Genomic DNA, 24,433 nt, shown 5'->3' with positions numbered 1-24,433 from the left:
GCTGTTCTGGGGTAGGCCTATGTAGCCAAATTACTGCAGTTATTGCCGTAGCCGGAGACTATGTTTTTGCCCCTGTCTGTCTCTGAGCAGCAAATCTCCAGCACGTTGGATCGATCGGCATGAAAGTGTACACACACTCGCTGGAGGCCAGAGCAGAACCTCTGCCCCACATTCTTCCCATCGGTCTGTTATTAGCGCCACCTGATTTTTGGAAAACCCATTTTGCACAAAATGCCACAAGCACTGCTGAACCGATCGGTGAGAAACCTCAACACACTCCCAGTAGGCCCAGGAAGAACCTCCACCCCAAATTTTCCAAATCATGGTGCTTCCCTGTCAATTTATGGTGCCTCCTATGGTGCTTCCTTGTCATCTATGGTGCCTCCTATGGGGCTTCCCTGTCATCTATGGTGCCTCCTATGGTGCTTCCCTGTCCTTTATGGTGCCTCCTATGGTGCTTCCCAGTCTGGTGCTTCCCTGTTATTCCCTGCAGTTGCCCTTGATGCCCTGCCACCACTTTCCCTTCGCCCTACGAACTGACTCAGTGGAGGAGCTGCAAGCCCATTTAAACCCTTAAAAATTAGACAAGCACCTGCAAAATAGCAGATCTACAGGCTCACAATGTGCCGCGTTGCGACGCATTGTGGATTGGCTATTTTCACTAGCTTGAGTGCCGGAGAGATATAAAATTTCAATATCATGTGACCATGTGATACTGACCTTGATACTGACTGACATGATACTGACCATGATATTGACCATGATATTGACCATGATACGGACATGATACTGACCATGATACTGACCATACATGACTCTTATTTATTATGCACTTAGGAGGCTTTCCATGAATTTATTATGCAGATTAGTCATATATTATGTCTCTTTTATGATATGACCCTCTAGCTATCTTTTAACTGCAATGAGTCTGCACAACTCTTTTTTAAATTAATTTCACCCACCTTACTTGTGATGTGACAATAAAGATTGATTCTGATTGATTCTGATGATATGGACATGATACTGACATGATACTGACCTTGATACTGACATGATACTGACATGATACTGACCTTGATTAGTTTTTTTTTTTTAAACTAGGTTTTTTCGGAGGGTATACGATAATTATTCCCTGCAGGACATGTGCGATACGCTATCGTGTTTTCAATGGATGAAATGGTTATTAGACTGTATACGCTTTCCCCCAAAAAAAGATATACGGCGTATACAGCGTAACACAGTAGAACAGACCACTGCATGATACTATTACTGACATGATACTATTACTAACCATGATTCTGACCATGATACTGACATGATATTGACCATGATACTGACATGATAGACATTATACTGACATTATACAAACCATGATTCAGACATGATAGTATAGACCATAATACTGACATGATAGGCTACTGACCCTGCTACTGACATGATACTGATATGACCATGATACTGACATTATTGACCATTATACTGACATGATACTGAAGTGATAAGGACTATGATGGGGGGAACTGGCACACAAAGGTTGAGAAACACTGCTCTGCAGACTACAGGAATACGAAAATGTTTACAATATGCTACTGGCAGCATTCTGTACTTCAAACGAACTGTAACTTTTTTCCTGCTTGCGAACAAGTTCTAGATACAGCTCTGCTTATATCCCCGTGGTGGAAAGCCTGGTGACGCGAGGTTAGCTCTGCTTTGAGTGCTGAAACTTAAACCCCGCCTACTGAGAACTGGAATAGGATATTTGACAGGATCTTTGTTTACTTCACCCTTCGACGTGCATTGACATTTGTCTCGGAGATTTTGCCATTTAAGTGTGCATATTGATATATTACTACTATTAGCATGACATGAGTAGGCCTAATGTGTAAACGTGTCAAGCACGTGTTCACGACGTGTAGCGCGCACACACAGCACAGTCACATAGTTAAACTGTCAAGAAAACGTGTAATATTGTTGTAATAGTACTTGTCAGTCATTGATACTGATTTTCATACACATTTTGTCTTAGGAGTTGAGCTCCCAAAAGATCAGCCCTTGTGCCGTGACATTGTCTCGCAATGCCGTGACCCGGATTCGAACCGGGGTTGCTGCGGCCACAACGCAGAGTACTAACCACTATACGATCACGGCGAGCTACCGGGGCCTGATAGAGACCGCTGCCAGGGAGCTTAGCACTCTGTAATACTGATGTGCATATTTACGCCACTAGGGGCTGTAAATGGTGTATGTATGTTGCCGTAGAAACGGAAGCATGCGTCACTGGAAGAATTTCTTTGATAGAAAGTTTGGTAACACGGGGGAAAAATTTAAGAAAAATCTAAAACATCAGTTGAAACGGTGTTTGCATAAATGGCCAAGGATTTGGAGGATTATTTCAACATCGTGTATGAGGAACAGCATGCAATGTAAGTGTTTTGATTCATTTTGTCAGCTCTTTTTTTTAGGTGTGTATATGCGTGCATGCTAACCTACCACATCACTAAATCGATCAAACTGATTATTTGAAGATGTTTTTCTCCCTCCTGTGCTTGCCTTGCGTGTGAATAGAAAGCCGTTTGCGGACGAGATGTATCTGATAACAAGGGCCACACGATTGTTGGACAAACGCAGAGAGATTACGGAGGTGGATAAACAGCTCAAGGGGCACATAAAGGTGAAAACTAGTCCTTTATATATCTCATAACAGGTGGTGATAAGTAAGTAAGTACATTTACTTAATTACTGTACTTAAGACTCTCATACCTAACCTGCGTGCCATTTGGCAGGTATGAGAGTCATAGTAGGATGACGGTCTGAGGTTGGCAGGCTGCCAAACTCAGACCGTCTGATAAGAGGAGATTTTCCAGGGGGGGGGGGGGTGGGGGGGCATACTGACCTCCCCCAGGACATTTTTAACAGAGTAGATGTAATTTCCAGTGTTCTGGTGGATTTTGGAGTTTGACACTTTTATCAGGCTTTACTTATAGGATCCATTAACTAGTCCTTTATATATCTCATAACAGGTGGTGATAAGTAACTAAGTACATTTACTTAATTACTGTACTTAAGACTCTCATACCTGCGTGCCATTGGCAGGTGTGAGAGTCTTAAGTACATAGTAGGATGACACCTCAGACCGTCTGATAAGAGGAGATTTTCCACGGGGGGGGGGGGGGGGGGGATACTTTTACTTAAGTAAAAAATGTGAGTACTTTTTCCGCCACTATTCCACCATCTTTTACATGCTATATGTTTGCCATTGTAAAAAAAAAGAAAAGTTCATTAACTGTGTTCTGCATCAACATTCTGATGGTCTGTAGGAGTTTGAAATGAAAAGGAAGACTTTGCTAATACGCAGAGATGATGTGCTGATGAAGGAGGAAAGCCTGAAGGAATCACTTCTACACTTTGACAGATTTCTCAAGGTAGACAACTTTATGGTCCCATATAGGGGAGAACAGGCTGGGATAAGAGGAGCCACAGTCATCCCATGTTTCAAGGAACAAATAATGCAGTATGCAGTACCATTTGTATTTTGTAGGTTCACATTGATATTCACATTAAAGCAGTCATGTGATGGTTTGGATCATAGCCTATAATGTAGTGTAGGCAACTAGAACTAGAATAAAAAAAAACATTTTTAGTAGTAGATTTTACTGATCTCCTGAACATTCACACATCATCAGGTAATGTTTTGCTTGTCTGGTGACAACTTGAGCTCAGATGTGATCTTTTTTTTGTGATATGTGTTTTCTTTTTGTTAATTGACAAAATCTTATTGAAGATTATAAAATGGGAACATAGGAGCTTTTTTGTATGAACAACTTACCACACTGGGGGTAAGTTGTGTCAAACGAACACCCTTTTCAGTGATCAATAGCTGAAATGTTTTCGTTTCTATGGTGCATAAAAACCTACACAAAAAGTATGTATGGTTTCATTACATACTTTATTGAAATCTTCATGTTTCTGGCCACTAAAATTCTAAATGTAAAAAATGGCTGAACTTATGGTACCCCGTTCATACGCAGCTGTAATGGATAATTGAGCTATCAGATTACCTTTTATCTCATCGCTCTTCCCCACTTGCAGGAGAACGATGCTAAACGTAACAGAAGTCTAAAGAAAGCTGGGAAAGAGAGGCAGATTGTGCTTCAAAAGGAGGCAGAGGCAGATGAACTGAAGGAGCAATGTCTTGCATTAGAGAACAGACTGAAGAAGTTACAGCACAGAGTACAGAGGAATACTCTGTACTGGACATTCCTAGAACAGGTTCTCAAAATGGCTAAGGTAATCTAATTATGTATGCACCTTTGACACTGCCACAAAATCAAAATTTTCATGTGGAAGTCAAAACATCTCACATTTTGTGATTATTAATTATTATTATTTAATGTCCACGCCACGTGAGTGCTACAGTTTGAGGAGGTGTGGCAGTTGCTGGGTCGTTTTGAGACCCTTCGTGTCACCAGAGATCAGCTCCGTCAGAGGCAGAGGGAGGTTCAGGAGCAGACGGATAACCAGAGAGCAGTGCTGCAGAGATACACAGGCCAACAGAGCTGCCTGCTGCTGCAGAAGAACAACCTGCTGTCCCAACTACAGACACAGCTGGACCAGACACGCTTAGAAGCTCTCAGATGGGTATATGACCTGCTGAATGAGATAAAACATCAAATACTTAATTTAGCCCGGCCTCTTTTTGTGTGTGTGTGTGTGTGTGTGTGTGTGTGTGTGTGTAATGAAAGTCAGTTGTTCCGATCCTACAGGAAAATAAGTTGAATCACATCCAGAACACTGCAGCAAAGGAGACGCTGCTGCTGGGCCAAATCAAAATGGTGACCCTTAACCTTTACCAAATGACAGGTGGGCACATAGGAAGTGTGGCTGTAGATGACACAGAGACACAGTTGGATAAGGTGAGCATTTTCATAGCAAGGGTAAAATTCATGCTGATAAACTGGGTGTTCTGCTTTCGTGACTCCTCTAACATTACCCTGTCAGACAAACAGGCGTCTAGGCTAAACAGCCAGAGTCTATCATTATAAAAAGTTCTCATCTGAACAGAATCTGCTCTCCTCAGATCCAGATGTTCATCCAGAACCAGAGTGGCATAGTGAATGACATCAACCAAAACCATCCTCCCTCCAATCTGGGATCCCAGGTCAAATAAAAAGGAAAAACAGCGCTCCCTGCATTTTTCACTTTGCATTTAGTAGTGCAGCTCTGAATCGGTTCTTGAGAGATTATCCTCCCTCAGACACAACGGTGGATTTAAGATAAGAACAAGACAATACCAACAGCGCATAATAACCGCAGCGGATTGTTTAGTAGACTGCATAAAACCGAATATATTGCCAGATCTTTTTTTATTTTAACTGAAATTAATGAAGGAATGGTCTATGGGAAATAGATCAATCAAAAATAATACAGAATAGCTGTACTGCCACTCTGTGGCCAATGCAGAGAATAGCAACCTGAATGCCATACAATAAACTGAACAGTGCCATATATGCCAAATACCATATATTTTTTAAATAATGAAATATTCTGTATTTAATATTCTGAAGTATTCTGTGGAAAATACTGAAAAATATGTCATTGCTTTTAGGTAGGCTATTTCATTATAGCCTCGCGTAGCCAGACTAAAAACAAATCGCAGAGGGCAATTTCTTTTTTGCACTGGCAGATTCGTCTGGTCCCAGGCTAATTTCATTATGTGTATTTGGTCATTATTTTCAGCAATGTAACACTGTATTTTAAAATAATAAGTATTGTAATCTACGTCTCCTAATGTACATCCTGAGAGTGTAAGAAAATAAACAGTGGCAAGTTTTGTTCATAAAAGAGATGTTTCTTTTTTGATATCTGAATGACAAACACATACAACAGAGATGGAACACAAGTATAGTATTTTCAATAGCCTCTCTGTCTTTCACTTTTTCATTAATTTTCGTTGAGCAACAAGGTCGTACGTCCAAATACAAATTGGGCTTCATGGGCAATCCAAATAAAGAAAAATACAGATAACTTTAATGTTCTGAAAGGGAGCCTTTGCCAAACACTTCAGCATCAGGGTTGTGAGATTAAACTATTTGCCTTTCTTGGCTTTGCCCTTCTTGCCCTTCTTGCTTTTCGTCTTCTTGCTCTTGCCCTTCATGCTCTTGCGGACGCGGAAGCCCCGCCACCAGGCCTGGATGACGACAGCAGCTCTGGTGTTGAACTCCAGGTCTCTCTCCTCCTCCTGGATCCTCTCCTCTGCCAGCAGGTGCTCCTCCTGGATCTGGCTGTACTCTACCTCCAGGACAGCATAGGCCTCCTGCAGCTGCCTCAGCTCCTCTTTCTCCTCCTCATAGATGGCTTCCATCTCCTCCAGCTCCACCTGAGTGGAGGGGGACGGTATTGAAATGAATGGAATGAGAAAGCCATCGAGGAGAGGAGAATACTGTAGTGATTGGATACCTCTGTCCGGACAAAGACAGTAGGTTTTGACAAATATACATATAGGCCATGTTAAAAGTCCAGTGTTAATCAGGATTCACACTGCAGGTATTCCATTCAAGAGTGGTCCTGTATCATGTTTACAGTCAGGATAAGCTCACATTTCATTCAAACCCTGAATATGATAGTTTTGGTATCTTAGAACCCAGAGGAATTCATGGATTACACTTTTGTTTTTGCTGCTTGTGCAAGTTATTTATAATGGTCTGGATATTATGTTAATCAATGCAGAGGTGTTCAAGGAAATCCCATTACTTTAACAGATTACTTTAATCAGCTCAGCACTGAACCTGTACCTGCTTCTCTCCCATGTCAGCATCATACTTCTTAATCCTGTTTTCTATCTCTGTTTCCAACTTGTATTTTTTCTGCCGGGGACAAAAATAGAATAGATAGCTTTACAGCAAATCAATTTTGTGGTCCACAAGGTAGCAAACATTATAAAGCTGAAAGTTTAGGTATAATTGTACATATTAGGTGCACCTTACGAAGTGCAGATTCTGCCTCCTTGTTCTCAAGGATAAGATTGTTAAGCTGGACTGTAAATTGATTGACCTCCTGCTGCAATCGAGTCTGTTTCCCCTCTGAAGCCTTAACATCTGATTGGCTTTGCTTCTCTGCATCCTGCTGTGTACGCGACACAAAGTCCTCTGAGAGCTTTTCCATCTGGTGCAGAGAACTTTTCAATTTCTTGATCACATCATTTTTCTTAGAAATCTGGGAGACAAACAGGAAAAAGGTAGGGAAACAGTGGACATAAGTTGTCCAAAGTAATTGGCCATGAGTTTTCTTCAAAGGTTAGAGCTGTAAATATCACATACTTTGTTACCCTCTTATAAGTAAAAGACTGCCATTAGCCTAGTAGCTATACAATTATAATTAAACATGTTGTCTCACCGCTGCATCTCTGTCCTTCGTGACTGCTGCTACTTCTGTTTCTAGTGAAGCCACCAGCTCCATGTTCTTGCCATGGCGCACAGACAGCTCTTGCAAATAGCGTCCCCGTGCTTGTTCCTCAGTAGGACTGGTGAGCAGCTTCTCCAGTACAACCCCATGGAGCTCCCTTAGTCCTCCAATTAGACATTGCATGTTCTTACTCATCCCACTTGCCATATCTGCTTCTGTCCTCAAAATACGGATGGCAGTTGGATGAGCTCGGAATAGTCTCAACACACTCCTCAAGGACATCTGGAAATCCCTCTCAAGCTGAGCTCTCTCTCTCCCCCCTGCTGCTCCCCCAATTTCTCTCTCCTCTTCCTTACCTGACCCCTGCTTTAGATGTTCCAGCCTTTCCAGACTTTTCTCTAAGACTTGATGTTCTCTCAGTGCCTCAGTCAGCCCCTTATCTAGCCTACTAGACAGAGTTTCTAGGTGAACCAACACAGCAGGCAGCATGGCTACTAACTCCACTCCACAGATGCAGTCTTCTATAACACCAGATATTTGCTGTGTCTCTAGAGAAGACAATTTCTTCTGTAGAGGGTCAAGGATCTTTTGGGAGTCTTCCGGGAGTCTCTTGGACCTTGGCTGGGGAGTGGAGGACAACATCTGAAGACTGGCATCCACTGCCACCAAAGTTGGCACCTCTGCAGACATGCTGTCATTGGAAGACTAGAATTAACTTTTAGGTTTATTTTATGTATTTAATTCACATTACTCATTGTGGCACCATTATATAGGTAATTTGCATGACTAACTTGTTATCAAGCTGGAAAGGTAAGCACACCTTACCTCAAGTTTAGACTTTAGTCTAGAGTAGACGACGCTTTGACAATATCTGAAGCACTGACAATAGTTTTAGTGTTAGGCTTATTTAGCTGCCTGAGAGTGTCTAACAAAAAACAGACAAAACAGACAAAACAGTGCTTGTAAATAATATTAAGCGTGATAGTCACTTCCCCTGCCGTTCGCCTCAGTGTACTTGTCTTGTGTTGCCAACACAGTATCTCGTATGTTTTTGTTTCGGTTGCTAAGATACCGTCTCCGGCTAGGGTCAGAGTTAAAGATAGGTCAGCGTAGGCCTACTTCCCGGGCCAGATGCCAAATCACGTTAATCTAATAGACCAATTATTTGTTTACCAATTTGAGACTGGACGCACAGGTGATTGTTTCACGCAATCAATTCCCAACCTGTTGTTTCGGGGTGCGCTGGTTTCAGCACACCCCAACCCCCTCTTGTGTGTTGGCTAGTGAGGCGCGTCCTAGCGAGACCTGATAGAATGGGTTTCATTGCGCGCATACTGGTTGCACGCATACTGGTTCTTATCAGTGTGACGTCGTCTGTTAAGGGGTCTATTACTCAGCGTTTTTTTTTATCTAACAATTTAATTTAATTTAATTTAATCACAATTTAAGAAAAACGTTGATTTGTAATTGTATCCAGATGATAGTATATGCTTAAGTTGGGAGCCTGGTAGTTCATTTATTTTTGTGTGAGAGAGGAACATGTACATGATTGTTCTTGGATCATTGCTATTTCACAGAAATAAATCTGATAATGATAAGCAAAACTTTCTTGAAATTTGCATTCGGGAATCTTGATTCTGTCATAACTTAACTTGCTTTTCAAAATAAGAGTTTATATTATTTACTGTGGAATGTGGATATATTATTTACTGTGGAATGTGGATGCTTCAAAAGTTTTGTTATTACAATCACAATACACAAAAGCAGGTGTGCATGGTCAGTATCATGACCAGGTCAGTATCATATTAGTATCATGACAGTATCGTACTTGTCGTCATGTCAGTATCATGACCAGGTCAGTGTCATGGCAGTATCATGCTCAGTAAAAAGGAAGAAAAACTATTGCACACTCTGGCTCCATACACAGTGATTTATTTGATTGACGTTACTGCCTTTTGGCCTTCCTCAGAAGCGACAAAGCAGTATCATGGTCGGTATCATGTCATGACAGTATTATGGTCAGTGTTGATGTCAGTATCATGTCAGTATCAATGGTGATCAATGATCAAATAAAAAGGTATTAGAGAGAGATTGAACTTATATAACCCCTGTATAGGCTACCAACCAAGGTATGAACAGGACCAGAGGAAAGGGGAGAAGGAATTCAACTACAGAGTTCATGCTAGTCCATTAGTCCAATCATTTTTACTGGACAGTGTTATATAGACCTCCATTTACTTAGCTGTTTCTGTTTGAACCGGTTTCTTTGTTATTGGTTTATAAATAACAGAACATCAACAACTGCATCCATTTCAATTTTCATTGTTGAGTTTTTCTTATTTGATTTTTTTTCTAAAGCAATCACTTTTGTTTTAATTTTGATCCATAAACAAAAATAGGGAAAACTAACATGTTAGTCGCATACATTAAACAGTGCACTATTTTGATCCTGCACTTCAGCTTTCATTTTTCTAATTCTATGCAATCTTCTACCTTTTATTTTGAAAATTCAACTGCCGTGAATTGCTTTGGTGTCGCAAAAGTTTGTTGATGAAACAGTGTAGTCCAGAGTGTGTGTTGATGTCGTTATTTGCATTGCGAACTTATATTGTTTGGGTTACGGTGAGATCGCAATATTTTGTACTTCACTTACGATTAAACGTTTGGAAACATCCTGACAAGCAGCTAAAACGCCTGTGTTGTGTTTGTTGTGTGATGTGATGATGTGGTGTAATGGTGATGGGCGCCGAGAGAGACGCAGCAGGAGTTGTGCCGTGAATGACAGTGGGTCGATGACAGATGTCATCTCCTCAAGACCAAAGACACAAACCGAAACAAACAAGCTCCCCCGCTGGTCAGACTAGCTTTATCTAGGTTTTGCATCACACATAAGCAGAAAGACATCTCGCTAACTAGTTGTTATCCGTAGATAGCGGTTTCTATCAAAACGTACAAAAGTTGCTCGCATGCTAGCAACTAATTAGCTATTAGCGAAGAAGAGTGCGCACTCAAGATGTCATGTCCTGCTACGGTTAGCACGGGAGTTTGTACCGTTCTCTAGTTAGAAAACTCAAGCTATCTGCCTAAATACAGCGATATACTGTATAAAACGCTGCAGAGGCAAAGTGGAATTTTAGGAGATCGCGGTGGCTTTGTACGTGTGCTGTTGAAGAATGGAGACGGATGACGATGTGCCTCTCATCTTAAACTGGGACGACGACAACAGCGGTTTGCTTAGCGACGACACAGATAGGGGAGATGAGAGTAAGTTTTACTGTCTGGCATTGTAGCCTCATTCTAACACTGCTGGCTGGCTGCCTGCTGCACTCATGATGTTCACGATGTTGATGATGATGTTGAATGAATGACATCAAAGAGCTCCATCCCATATGCAAAAAAATCCAAACAAAAAAAACACGTGAAAAAAAGACTGACTTGTTTGTCAGAAACCTGTAATATTCATTCATGTATAACTTTGTTTCCCAGTTGAAGTTCATTGGATCTGATTAAAGTGAATATAAATGATAATCTCCACAATGCTTGTTGGGAATTTGTGTATGTCAGTCAGTGTATTTTGTGATAGTAGTATATTGTATATTGTTGCATGCCTGCCTACATACCATAGGTGTGCCTCCCCATGCTGTTGTAGGAGATGATGTTGAAAGCCTCCCTCTGAAGATGTGATGCTGGTTGCCAGGTACAACCAGGGAACACTGTTGTTTTAAAAGGGAAAATAGAAATGTCCATAATTCTGAGATCACGTGTCCGTGTGTCATGTGTTGTAATCCTGCTGCCTTTGTATCCCTCACATATACACTACAAACTGACCCGTGCAGGAAAGTGCAGGCTCAGCAGTGTGTATGAGTGGCCCCATTACCCCATGCTCATCATGGGCAGCATTTGTGGTGTGTGTGTGTCAATGTCTGCAGTCTCTGGTCAACTCTCGGGCTCGCTGAGCATGTGTGTGTGAGACTAGACCTCCATACCACAACTGTGTTTTGTTTTCCTGCTCTGCAAGTGAACAGGAAGAGGAGATCTCTCCTTTCCCCCCAGGATATCAGGGAGTGGGAACTTCCCTGAGACAGGGAGGATTGATCAGTGTGTTCTTGCTGGCTGCTGCTGTGGGAGTTCTCTGGAGACAGGGAGGGAGTATGAACACTGACAGAGGGAAAAAGAAGTCACCATTTGGACAGCACAGTTCAATCTAGGATGGTTCTCACTGGCTAGGGAGAAAGTGTGGTGTTTGGTTTCTTTGTTGTTGAACGCTGGCCATCGTTCTGAAAAGGAAAAGAAGAATAAAGGATTTTTACTGAGAACCAGTCACCATAGACAAGTGTGTTTGTTTTGGAAGAGCGGGCTCAGGGCCTGACCTCACTGTGTTATTGACTGGCAGCAACAAACGCATTATTGTTCTCAAACAAATGATGGGTTGGAATAGCGCACAGCGGATAGTGGCTTTGCTCCTGTCGGAATAACAGCTAGTCAGTCCTCAGTTGGACTAGAGTTTGATCTTTACTGAGGCTGATTCAGTTGCTGTCATACAGGAATATACCACAGCTGACTTCCAGGGACCAATCTTTACTTTTTCTATTCTGTTCTTCTCCTACATGTTTTAATTTCTGTTCTAAGGATTACTGCCTGGGGCAGCAACGTGACATGAATGTGGCGAGAGGACACTGACAGACTCATTCCGATTGAAACGTGTACTGACCACGGAAACATGTGGAGTAGTTGTTTGGCGAAGACATAATGAACTGTAATATCTTCCTCGAACATACAGATGGAAACTGGAGATGTTGAACTGGAGTTGATTTAATATATTTTCCTATTTTTTTTATTATGTCCAGTCGCTTAAGATAAAAGTGGCCTCTTTATGGAATTTGTGGAACTAAATTACAGTGTTATATGCCTGCTTCCTCTTGTGTGTTGAAACTGAAAGAGCCATAAATAGATTAATAGATCTTCCTCGTCTAGTTAATACACTTCACCACATGCTGTTGGCATCAGCTAAGGAAGGGTGCTGTGTTGAGTGAGTCTAGCACTCAGATAAAAATTTACTGTATTTACAGGCAGCATAGGGTTCAACGTTCAAACTCCACTGCAGTGGCAGTTAGTAACTTTTGGAGGTAATGTGACAGTTCTGTTATTGCACTCCATTGCTGGCATCATGATCTGCAACCCAGCTTGCTGTTTGAAAAACATGTTGTTTTCTAGCAGGAGAAACTATTTGTGAAAGAAGTAAGAAGTAGTTCACAAGAAGACTCTAATTATCAGTGGCAACACCGGTGGCTGTTTTCTGGAAAGGACATCAGTGTTGAGTGGAATGCTTTCCTGTCTGTATCCTCGGGGGGGTGTGAACACTGGAGCTGGACCTGTGGACTGTGAATGACACACACATTGTCCGTGGTGGACTTCGGGGGACTGTAATACGTTCACATATGCTGAGACAAATCACATCCAGGCTGAGCCATGGAGTGCTTGTCTGAGCAAACACAAACAGCTGAACAGCATCAAAGTCAGATCCATGAGGAGAGTCCAGTTGTAATCAACTCTTATATCCTACACTTAGAACTAGACTGCATTGGTAGGCACGCACCTTTGAATATGTGTGTCTAGATTGTCTAGTTTGTGTACAGTATGTCTCTAATATTGAAGTAACTTTATTCACAACAATTGCCTAAAATGTTGATTTTCTGTATAAATAGGGACTATTATACTATAGCCTATAGTTACAGTGATGCTCATATATCAATCTATACATACAGTACATACGTCTGTGTGTGTGTGTGTGTGTGTGTGTGTGTGTGTGTGTGTGTGTGTGTGTGTGTGTGTGTGTGTGTGTATATATATATATATATATATATATATATATATATATATATATATATATACAGTGTGTGTGATATATATATCACACACACTGTATGTGACAACACATACTGTATATGTATATAGTAGACACTTTGTTCTTATTTTCTAGATGGAGGTGGCAATTACGATATAATAAACAATGCAGTGATTCCAACGCCTGGCCCACAAAACTGCAGAGCCCAAAATGCATCATTACAACACAGCTGGGAGATGAACTACCAAGAGGCAGCTATCTATTTACAGGTATTCACAAGCACTGGACTGTCCCATCTTTTTTTTGTTATTAAAGTAACTAAATAGTAGAACCTCCATAACTAGTAGCCTTTAGCTTATGTGATAATATGATAATGGTTTTATTATATCCTCGGGACTTTGTACCTTTTAATAGAGCCCATTCTGCTCTGTTGCAGCTGCAAGTGACAGTGTTTAAATAGAAAATCAAAATGTTGCTTATGTCTGCGGCTGCTTCTTATATGTAGTCCTGTCACAATTATTACATGATCGCAATTATTTAAGATAATCACAAGCATTTTGCATAATCATCATAAACGTTTCCATGTTGAAACATTTTCATACATTTTCAAAAAGCTTGTAGATCTGCTATGCTTGAAGATTGTCTATTTCCAGTATTTGTTTGCAATTTTGAAAGTATAAAGTTATTAAATGTCAGTCATTTCTTTGTATATTTATTTCATTTGTCATAACTGTCCTGTGTAAAAGACTAAAAGGCAATTTTTGTTCCAATGTTCAATGCCACAATTAAATCGCAATTATTTGTGCGAAAAATTATCGTCACCTAAAATGTCATGATCGTGACACAGCTCTACCTCATTATGCTCTCTACTGTATGTACTGTATGTGTAGGAAGGGGAAAACAATGATAAGTTCTTCACCCACCCTCGGAACCCCAAGGCGCTGGCAGCATACCTGTTTGCTCACAACCACCTGTTCTACATGATGGAGCTGCTGACAGGGGTGCTGCTGATGGTGCTGTCGCTGTGCGAGGCTCCCGCTGTGCCATCGCTTCGCCTGGACGTCTATGTAAGTGGACACACATTTGCACGTCGTCGCTTTCGGGTGTAAACCTTTGTATGTCCAAAACTGTTACTTTTCAGAAAATAGGAAAAAAAAAACTGTGTTCCAGTATGAATCCAATATGGTTATTTTAATCACAAGTTGTGTTAATACTTGCATTGGTTAAATATTTATAAAACCCACAGATAGACTTAAGCACTTTCCCTTTCACGTAAAATAAAATAAAAAATAGCAGATCTATAAGCTCACAATGTGTTGCATTGCGACATGTTGTGAGCTTGTAGATAATAAATGATAATGATAACTGTAGTCTATTTTTGTGTATGTCATGCTTCTTGTAGGTCCATGCCACTCTGGAGCTGTTAGCTTTGGTCATGGTGGCGTTTGAACTATGCATGAAGCTACGTTGGCTAGGCTTCCACACCTTCATACGACATAAGAGGACCATGGTGAAGGTAGGTAACGGATGCACCTCTGATACCTGCAGATGACATTAGGTAACAGTGTTAGGGTCTAACCCTGGTGCAGGGGTAAATGACCTGCTCACCACTGTTCACCACGTGGAGACGGCTTTGATTCCCTCCGTGGTGCCTCTGGCTTGGACGAGCACATCCACGGCGTGTTCGTGGTTGGGAAGCCTGCAGGGGAGGGCAATCTCTGCCGCTGTACTTCTAGCGATTTCTACTGGTTGGTCAAAGCACCAGGAAGCAGAACCGGGAGGGGTAGTGTGTTCCTCCTCATGCGTTATGCTCTCCTGTTGAAACAGGTCAGATTAAAAGAAGTGGGTGTATCAGAGGAGACGAGGTTGTCAAAATACCCCCCTATACCAAACAATAGGGTTTGGTAGTGACAGGGATTATAAACATGACAATGACTAAATTGGGAGAAAAATGAAAAAGAATGCGCAAGATATGTAATAATGTATAACTTTCTGAGTGATCTCATCTCTTTTCTCTGTCTCATAGACATGCGTGTTGCTGCTACAGTTTGTTGAGGCCATTGTGGTTCTCATCAGACAGACATCTCACTTGCGTGTGACCAGAGCTCTCAGACCCATATTCCTGGTGGACTGCAGATATTGTGGTGCAGTGCGCAGGTTCATAACAATATATTCAACACCAGATGTATAATATATGCCGTATACAGTATATACACACACAAATCGCTGATCATTTTATAATTGGACACTCTCATTAATGACAAGTCTGCTCCTTCCTTTCTTCCAATTAGAAACTTGCGTCAGATCTTCCAGTCGCTCCCCCCTTTCATTGACATCCTCTTACTGCTACTCTTCTTCATGGTTATATTTGCAATCTTGGGTAAGTGTCACGTCTTCTACTATGGCCTACTATAGCAAAAACAAAACTGTAAGCCTACTGTCACTACATACAGCAAAAAAAAGCTGTAAGCTAGCACACTTTTGTTCTTCCGAGTTGATTTAACCATATTGACACAGTGAACATTTTGCTCTTACAAGTACATCATGACACGAGCAAAATTGCCACAGAGTGAATATGGTCAATTCAGCCATAGAGTACTGCCATAGAGTACTGTACAGTTTTTCTGTTATTCTGTGTTTGTTTGACTATAGTCCATTGTCTCCTCTCAGGCTTCTGCCTCTTCTCTCCAAACACTGCTGACCCGGTACGTCTGATAGTTTAGTCTGGGTGACATCAGTTTGTTTGGGCTTATGTTGTGTTATGTTATGTGTTTAGGGGTTTGGTTTCCTGGATGCAAGTTGTGTCTCAGTTGTGGTCAAAGTTTCCTGATTTGAGTCCGCTCTTCTCCCCACAGTACTTCAACACTCTGGAGAACAGCATTGTCAGTCTCTTTGTACTGCTGACCACAGCAAAGTAAGCACAACAGAACACACTGTATTGTACATTGCCCTTTGCTCAGATGACATGCAAGCTATACGCATCATCTCCTTCCTACTTCCGTTGCTCAACTTTAATGTTTTCCATAGCACAAGTCTGTTTGGCCTGCTTCCAGATCTTTTTTGTAACCATTGCTGTTGTATAACTTTTGTCACTGGTTGAGAACAATCTTCCCTGTTTCCTGTAGCTTCCCTGATGTGATGATGCCAGCATACTCTAGAAATCGCTGGTCCTGTGTCTTCTTCATTGTTTACCTCTCCATAGAACTGTACTTCATCATGAACCTGGTACTGCACACAGCCTGCTCTCACTATCTTAAATGTTCTGATATCTAAACATCTGTAGATATAGTGTCAACAGTCCAACTCCAAATGAGAAGCATTGCATTTTGATAACTGTTTAAACAGGCATGAAATTGGTCAGCATCTATTGTCACAGTCAGTGACACTCTTTGTCACCGACTGTGATTAAACTTGAAACTATTACTGCATTACACTGTCTCTGTTCCCTTTACAGCTCCTGGCAGTGGTGTTTGATACATTTAACGGCGTTGAAAAGATGAAGTTTAAATCTCTACTGCTTCACAAACGCTCAGCCATTGACCATGCCTTCCAGCTGCTTGTTAGCCGACAGGTATGCCCTCAGTTGTCCCTGTTTAATAACATCTACATGAATTCAAAAAGCAGTCATAGCTGTTGCATGCATCACCTGTTCATCGTATATTCCTCTGTGTGTGTGTGTGTGTGTGTGTGTGTGTGTGTGTGTGTGTGTGTGTGTGTGTGTGTGTGTGTGTGTGTGTGTGTCTGTGTGTCTGTGTCTGTGTGTGTGTGTTGTCACCAGAGGCCGATGGGTGTTTCTCTGAAGCAGTTTGATGGCCTAATGCGCTTCTACAGGCCGCGAATGTCCGCAAGAGACCGCTTTCTCACATTTAAAGCTCTCAACATCTCAGGGGCTCCAATGCTTAGGTACCAGCATTACACACAAGCTTCCTATTAAATTGATGATTTATTTTGATAAAAATAAGAGTTAAATAGCGTTAAATTCTGATAAGTAATAGTAATTATTGCTATAGTTTCTTCAGTAACAGCCTCTATAGTAAACAGAAAATGCATTTTCAGGTCAGGATAGCCATTTTATCCAATCAGGAGACCTCATGCAGGATACAGGATAAACAAGTGAAATTGGGAGTCATAACAAAAATACATGAGCAGGCAAAATTTAACCTGGAGCTCTTCAAATTTTAAGCTAATAAATGGCTCCAGTCCGTGAATCGCTAGCCTCGCATTCAGGGTCTGGTGATGCTGTAGAAAGGCGAGGTTTTCTCGGTTGAAAATCTAACCGGCCCGATTGGGATAATCGCCAAAGACTCCCACTTTGGCCACGCTCCATCAAAGAAAACGGCTGCACTGAGAGGGTTTTTAGATGGAATGATGGAATGAAACAAAATGAAAATTCAGGCTTAGTCTCAGGCTAGGGTACTCTCTCCTTCTGATTGGATAAAATTGGCAAGCCACCTGATATTTTATTTTCTGTTTATTAAAGAGCTGGAGAAACGGGAAGACCCCTGTTACTGAACATATATAGCAATGATTACTATCAGAATATAGAGCTTTAACCTCACAAAAACATTTTGTTTTAACCAAAAAATATCACTTACACTACCTTTAAGTACTTTGTACTGTAGAGACCCCTGGTGGCTCAACCAAGTAAGCGGTTACCACTAAGTGTATGAATCCAATCTGGCTCTAAACTTTTATTCCTAGTTCTATCTCATTCTCTGCCCCTCTTTCTGTTACAGCCTAGATGACTTTTATAAGTTCTATGAGGTCATTGGCCTTAAATGGAAAGTAAGTTCAAATTAACTCAACCTGTTTAGATACACATTCCATTTTTCCACTATTCCATTTCCTATGTGTCTGTGATTTTATTTGTCCGCAAAAATGGTTCTCTGTGTTTGATGGCCAGGCGCGACGAAGTGGAGAATACTGGTTTGATGACCTTCCACACACAACTTTCCTCATTTTCAAAGGTGAATTCTCCCTTCTTCTCGAATAATGTGAATATGTTCCTTTTCTACATTCCTCCGTCTGGGTCCCACTATCTGCAGTGATCACATATATATACTGTCTATATATTTCTTTATGCGTTCAATTTTAATAGGCATCAACCTTCTGGTGAAGTCAAAGGCCTTCCAATATGCTATGTGTGAGTGCATTCATTCATTATACTCAACATACCACTTTTTAAGCAATATGGAAAGATAGGGACATCAGGGTCAAAGTGGTTAATTTATATGCCTCTCTTCTCATACCTGCAGACGTGGTGGTGGCTGTTAATGGCGTGTGGATCCTTGTTGAGACATACATGCTAAATAGTAAGACCCTTCCAGCGACACTGATTTGATTGTGGTAGTCGAGAAGACTGTGTGGTTCTCCTGGCCTGTGACCTCTGTCTCTCCCTCTCCTCCTACAGCCGGATTTTCCTGGTCCAGAATTGTTCCATGGAGTTACATTGTCTTCCTTACCAGTGAGTATGCCTTGTCCTGTATCTCGCTCGCATACAAAAGCAATAATAGGGGGCCGTGTCCACAGAAAGCATTTTATGAGTGGAGGAGCGCTTTGGATATCATGTTCAGAGCGTTTATATTAATGCCTGCAATGTTAGAACCTATTAACCGTTGCTGTGCTCAAACGCCGTGTTATATCTGGGTTATTAGCACAAATAGCCTTGCTGAAACAATTGTAAGCATGGACTTCTCATTGTTGTGGAAGCGATTCAATGTCAGGTTGTTAAAGACTAGGTTGTCAGACACAGCCCGGGGATCAAATGTGACATTGATCGAAAAGTTGAAATATTTTCTGCTTGTAGCGCACCGCCAAAACAAGCTGGGCTCGAGAGCACTGAAACGCGATGCTTGCGCTGGGAAGAGGAGCACGTCTTTAGCATGCCAGAAAGATGCTAAAAAAATGCTTTTTGTGGACACGGCCCCATTACCAACATGTGACCTATGCTGGTCATCAGCATTTGTTAAGTACTTGACATACATCCCACACAGACTCCATCTCTGTTCACCCACTTTCTCTCCAGTTTATGGTGTGGAGGTGTTAATGAAAATAACAGGTTTGGGGCCGATTGCTTATTTCTGCTCCGGGTGGAATCTGTGAGTACTGCCCTCTCTCACGTGTGACATCTTTACAATACATCAAACCCAATTTCTACTGTGTTGTTTCCTAACTGCTGTTCTTCCTCAACAAGGTTTGACTTCTCCGTGACTGTGTTTGCCTTCCTGGGCTTGATTGCTCTTGCCTTCGACATGGAACCTTTCTACTTCATAGTAGTGCTCAGACCACTTCAGCTTCTCAGGTGGGCCTCAATCCAATGTCCTTATTCATGTGCTCTGTTTTGCATATAGCTGTACTTATATGCATACTTCTCTCTTTCCCCTGCTCCCAGGTTGTTTAAGATAAAGCAGAGGTATCGTAATGTGTTGGACACCATGTTTGAGCTTTTCCCCAGGATGGCAAGTCTGGGCCTAACCCTGATCATCTTCTACTACTCCTTTGCCATTGTTGGGATGGAGTTCTTTGCTGATGTGATCTACCCAAACTGCTGCAAGTAAGTTGGCAACCCCTGTCAGACTCAGCACATATACGCATATGATTGCTGCTAGCATACATTTGTAATTGTTTGAAATGACTGAAATGCATACAGAGGTACGCTTTACTTCTGATTTATTCCCACTTTCACTGGTGTTCCTCAACGGTATCTATGCCATTAACCCCAGCCCCCCTTCTCCAAACAAAATAGTTTAACGATTGATTTCTACTAACTGTAGTCCTTATCCAATCAACCCCTCAGCACCAGTACAGTCGCAGACTCCTACAGACAAATCAACGTCACCATAGGCAACAAGACAGTGCTGGAGGAAGGCTACTATTATCTCAATAACTTCAACAACATTCTCAGCAGCTTTGGTAAACACCCTACTTGTTGCTGTTTTGTTATGCTATACATCTGGTTGGTGCTTTTAATCAGAGCATCACAGTACCACATGGGACATGGGAAGTGAACACCCATGCTTGACTTAATAAGCCATGAAAGAAAAACTTTCTCCTTTTTCTCTACCTATAAATCTGTACATTTACCAAACTGACCATTTTATTTCTCTCTCTAGTGACACTGTTTGAACTGACAGTAGTCAACAACTGGTACATCACCATGGTAAGATCAAGTCACCTTTCCATATCTGTTTTGCAGCATCATCACATACAACATATAATAGCTACAATATCCACTCTCTCATAGGAAGGAGTAACATCTATGACATCCCACTGGAGCCGCCTGTATTTCATGACCTTCTACATTGTTACCATGGTGAGGTGTGTGCGCGCACGTGCGTGCGTGCCTGCATGCATGTGTCTGTGTTGTGTTGTGTGTGTGTGTGTGTGTGTGTGTGTGTGTGTGTGAGAGAGAGAGAGAGAGACACACCTTCTTTGTGAATAGATGTAGACCAGTGGCATCCCAGTAACCCCTTAACATTGTATTAGTAGTGCCACCCGAAGGCAAACTGTACACTTGCACATACTAGATACAGTATCTCAAAATCAGATGTGTGGCTTGCCATTGAAACCTGCTGACCTTTCCTATTGTGTGATTTTGAATGCAAAAATGCATTTTGAATGCAAGATATCTCATAATCTAATAGGCAGATTTTAGGATCAACCCTAGTGATTTTGGTGATCCCATTGCCTCTTCTCTAGCACCACCTTCAGGCCAAAGAGGTCTGCTTGTTTTTGTTTTAAAGTCACTTTGGAGCCTTTTCATTATTGTACTTCATTTGATTTTGCTTTAAAACTTTAGCTTTTGTTTACAGTATGTGTTAATCCTTCAGTGAATGTATAATATACCCCACCTCATTCATTTTGCTTGTTTTGGTAAACATAGTATGTATTAGTAGTAGTATTTGCATATTTTTACAGTATAGTTGTATGACCTATTTCTGATTACATATTCAAATATGGTTTATTTACATATTACATACTGTAGTACTGTATACTTTGGTGTATTTTGGTGTGTCAGAAATTCATGCATATCTTTTTTGGTCCCCAAATTGTAAACCTTTGAGGATATGTTAACTGCTATTTGGTTAATAGATGTGAACCCCTAGCGTACCCTTATTTTTTTTGTGTATTTTGCAAGCAAGTACAGCATTCTTGCCTTTATCTGTGAGTATGCTCATGAGATCACTGATGTCTGTCTGTCCTCCCCAGGTGGTGATGACCATCATTGTGGCTTTCATTCTGGATGCTTTTGTGTTCCGCATGAATTATAGCCGAAAGAACAGGGAACCAGTGGAGAACCCAGAGGGTGGGACCTTGTGTGTGCATGAGAGAGAGAGTGTGTGTGTGTGTGTGTGTACAGCATGTGTACAGTATGTGCACGCTCACACACATAAATGCTTTTATAGGCACTGGCAACCTGTTAACTTTGAATGTATTTACAGTTCGGGTGCTTAGGATATTTTTATGCCCAGGTAAATAAAAGATAGAGTGACCATGTAGTAGCACTGTTATCTGAAGCTGTGTGTGTGTGTGTGTGTGTGTGTGTGTGTGTGTGTGTGTGTTTTAGATGAGAATGGGATAGTGTTTGAAGCAGAGGTGAGTCGTGATGAAGCCTTGGCCACACTGGAGCTGTACAAACAGACCTGTCCAGGACAGAACTCTCTTCAGGGAGTCCTACTGGTTATGGACCGCAGTGGGGTGAGAACACACCAACATGAGCCACACAGAACCTGGAAGTTTGTGTAATAATCTATCTACAGTAGTTGATCAATCAGCCTTTTATGAAGGAGAAACCTACTGATATGCCTTCAATAGTCTCAGTGCATCATGGCGCACAACTGTTTTGTGTCATGGTGTAAGCATTAGGCTAACCCTTGCCACATGTGGGTTATAATGCATACAAATTGTATTAACCACTTGAACCCTAGTGTCCCTATTCTGGGCATGTCATAATAGGCGACCATTCGGCGAAAATAGCAGATCCTGTGAGCTTGTTAATCGTCTATTTTCGGCAAAGAGCTTCGTTGTTGAGAGAAAAAAAGGAGTGGGTCAAGGATAGACCCCTGGGGCACCTCAGTCAACAAAGTATAGGCTATAGGGTGTAAGTGGTTAAAATATTTACTTCCCCTGCATGAGGGATTTATATCAAAATGAAACATATAAGCATGACAAAATAAAGTGGGTTTGTATGATTTTGGAGATGTCTCCACCAACTAAAGTGACCAAAAATAACATAAAAGACAAGCACACACACCTCACTATATGCAAGTTGAGATGGTCAAAGCAGGTTGATGACGAACGGGACGAATAAAAACAAAACAAACTAAAAATGTGGTGTTGCTTTGCAAACGACCCTACACACACGAGTGTAACCTCAAAGTTTAAAATGGCCCTGTACCTTTTGGTTATGTGTAGTTCAACTAACAGTCTCTCTTCCTGTGGCAATGTATGCAGGCCACGTCTCTGGTGTACATTGGTCGAAGATCACGGACTAAGAGTGACCTCAGCATGAAAATGTATGCGGAGGAGATTCAGGTGAGACACTGTTTGCAAGCATCATAATGTGTCAGCCTATCCTTTGCTTGTGCCTTGAACAATAGTCTTTTTACTTGTTTTCCTGCACAGGAATGGTATGCAGAGTACTCAAGGAACCTGCCTGAATCGGACCCAATGCTGCAGCGGGAACTGGAGAGTCCCATCTCTGACCCGTCTCCCTCCCCCGAACCCCGGCTCAACTCGCAGACTGGACCTCACAGCATCAACTAATACCCAGTCCCCCAGCGCTATAATACACCTCTGTCTGAGAATTCCCATCACTCCATTTCTCTCCTACGTAGTTGCCCTCACCCCTGGCCACAGCAGGTGTCTGTCCCTGGGGCTCAGATTGGAAGTGACAGTGCGAGCAGCAGCTAAATAAACTGTCAACTGCTTGGACTCAGCAGTTGACAACAGACAGACAGAATGACATAATGACTGAATGACAAGTAGAATGGTTTACAGGTCTGTTGCTTTACCAGTGTAGCTGGATCATGAACCTTCTTTGGCCTTCTTAAAGGCTCCCTCTCTAGCAGTTTGTGTTAGGAAGGAGGCATGTATGGTGTGTATGTATACTGCTGTACGACCCGTTTGGACCTCTTGTAGATCATATACAGTACTTAACACCTGATGCCTTAGTTGAATGGCTCATCTAATCAGTGTTAAACAAGGATAGTACTATCCTTGTGTTCCCAATGTTCATACACAAACATACACTCCTTTAAGCCTCCACCATGTACTCCTACAAACAGATAAATTATATCTCATAACTCAAGTCTCAACAGACCGAAGAGATGGTTTTACTTTTATATAACTTGTTATTCTTTTAAGTGTATTATAATGTGTTGATCTTCATCATTTTAATAAACTGTTAAGTGCATTGATGTACCTTTACTGTTATATCTTACAGTACATCAATCTATTCACAAAATGGGGAAGGACCTGGGGGCTATTTCCCGAAAGCAGAATTAGGGGTTAAGCCTGGATTCAACACCTATCCTGGCTTAATTTAGCCAGGATTAGCGATGAATCGGTTTCATGAAAGTTGAGTTATCTTGCCAGATTAGTTTAGCCAGAGCACCCTGGCCTGGATAAGTTTATCCATGACTCGATTTCACGAAAGAAGATTTACGCAATCCTACATTAGTTACCATGGAAATATAGCTGTGAAGTTAGCCTGGTAGGGACCAGGCTAACAGCCAAGCTTACTTAATCCAGTGCCTTGTTCTTCAAGTTTTTCCACAGTTAATTCAACACATGTGTTTGTATATGGATGGACTCATTTTAATGACCCTGCATTCAAATAAAATGAAATAAATACAATAAGATATAATCAATTTAATTATATTACTGAAATGGAGTGTGACCATCATAATTGTTTCACAATGACTCATGTGATATGTCATTGTCACTCTGTTAACACTATAGTTCATATTGTTGTTAGATGTTTGATAATATATTACAGATTATATATATATATAGTCAATGGAGAAATGATTTGATTTCTTGTCCACCTTTGGAGGTACATCATGATGGCAAGGTAACTACACAACCCAAACCACCTATATGTGGTCTTGCCCTTTAAGCAGTAAATCTGATCACAAACCAATGAGTTTCCCACTTTCCCCACACTTATTCAATTCTTATGCAAAA

At 41.4% G+C, this 24,433-nt stretch overlaps 3 protein-coding genes across 8 annotated transcripts; 2 read left to right on the top strand and 1 right to left on the bottom strand.

Annotated features, from left to right (window-relative positions):
- Window positions 1-2,285: 2,285 nt before the first annotated feature.
- cfap73 (cilia and flagella associated protein 73) lies at window positions 2,286-6,012 on the top strand. The gene is made up of 7 exons (XM_084055879.1): window positions 2,286-2,423; window positions 2,566-2,671; window positions 3,318-3,422; window positions 4,090-4,287; window positions 4,417-4,638; window positions 4,764-4,913; window positions 5,078-6,012. Exons 1-7 carry the CDS (start codon window positions 2,368-2,370, stop codon window positions 5,165-5,167), a joined length of 927 nt encoding a protein of 308 aa, XP_083912005.1. The 5' UTR covers window positions 2,286-2,367; the 3' UTR covers window positions 5,168-6,012.
- Window positions 6,013-6,071: 59 nt separating this feature from the next.
- drc10 (dynein regulatory complex subunit 10) lies at window positions 6,072-11,144 on the bottom strand. Of its 4 annotated transcripts, none has more exons than XM_084055874.1 (5): window positions 11,022-11,144; window positions 7,393-8,092; window positions 6,979-7,212; window positions 6,792-6,863; window positions 6,072-6,376 (listed from the first exon to the last, which is right to left on the bottom strand). In XM_084055874.1, the coding sequence occupies exons 2-5, from the start codon at window positions 8,089-8,091 to the stop codon at window positions 6,086-6,088; spliced, it is 1,296 nt and encodes a 431-aa protein (XP_083912000.1). In that variant the 5' UTR covers window position 8,092; window positions 11,022-11,144; the 3' UTR covers window positions 6,072-6,085. The 4 variants fall into 4 exon arrangements, with proteins under 4 accessions (XP_083912000.1, XP_083912003.1, XP_083912001.1 ...); XM_084055877.1 differs by having other exon boundaries at window positions 7,051-7,212; XM_084055875.1 differs by lacking the exon at window positions 11,022-11,144 and adding an exon at window positions 9,895-9,943.
- On the top strand, window positions 9,972-24,063 carry tpcn1 (two pore segment channel 1). Of its 3 annotated transcripts, XM_084055871.1 has the most exons (26): window positions 9,972-10,665; window positions 13,382-13,515; window positions 14,137-14,313; window positions 14,649-14,762; window positions 15,273-15,403; window positions 15,538-15,626; window positions 15,917-15,951; window positions 16,102-16,160; window positions 16,372-16,471; window positions 16,701-16,817; window positions 17,025-17,149; window positions 17,983-18,031; window positions 18,150-18,213; window positions 18,345-18,389; window positions 18,502-18,558; window positions 18,657-18,710; window positions 19,272-19,344; window positions 19,440-19,547; window positions 19,638-19,799; window positions 20,043-20,158; window positions 20,359-20,405; window positions 20,490-20,558; window positions 21,455-21,551; window positions 21,813-21,943; window positions 22,700-22,780; window positions 22,871-24,062. In XM_084055871.1, exons 1-26 carry the CDS (start codon window positions 10,575-10,577, stop codon window positions 23,009-23,011), a joined length of 2,466 nt encoding a protein of 821 aa, XP_083911997.1. In that variant the 5' UTR covers window positions 9,972-10,574; the 3' UTR covers window positions 23,012-24,062. The 3 variants fall into 3 exon arrangements, with proteins under 3 accessions (XP_083911997.1, XP_083911998.1, XP_083911999.1); XM_084055872.1 differs by lacking the exons at window positions 21,813-21,943; window positions 22,700-22,780; window positions 22,871-24,062 and adding an exon at window positions 21,652-21,802 and having other exon boundaries at window positions 21,455-21,585; XM_084055873.1 differs by lacking the exons at window positions 9,972-10,665; window positions 13,382-13,515 and having other exon boundaries at window positions 14,175-14,313; window positions 14,618-14,762; window positions 22,871-24,063.
- The last annotated feature ends 370 nt before the right edge of the window (window positions 24,064-24,433 follow it).

The sequence above is a fragment of the Gymnoscopelus microlampas genome (genome assembly GCF_963454915.1).
Source record: "Gymnoscopelus microlampas genome assembly, chromosome: 4".
Taxonomy (NCBI): Eukaryota; Metazoa; Chordata; class Actinopteri; order Myctophiformes; family Myctophidae; genus Gymnoscopelus; species Gymnoscopelus microlampas.
The sequence above is the reverse complement of the archived record's forward strand: the minus strand, read 5'-3'. Positions and strand labels throughout refer to the sequence as shown.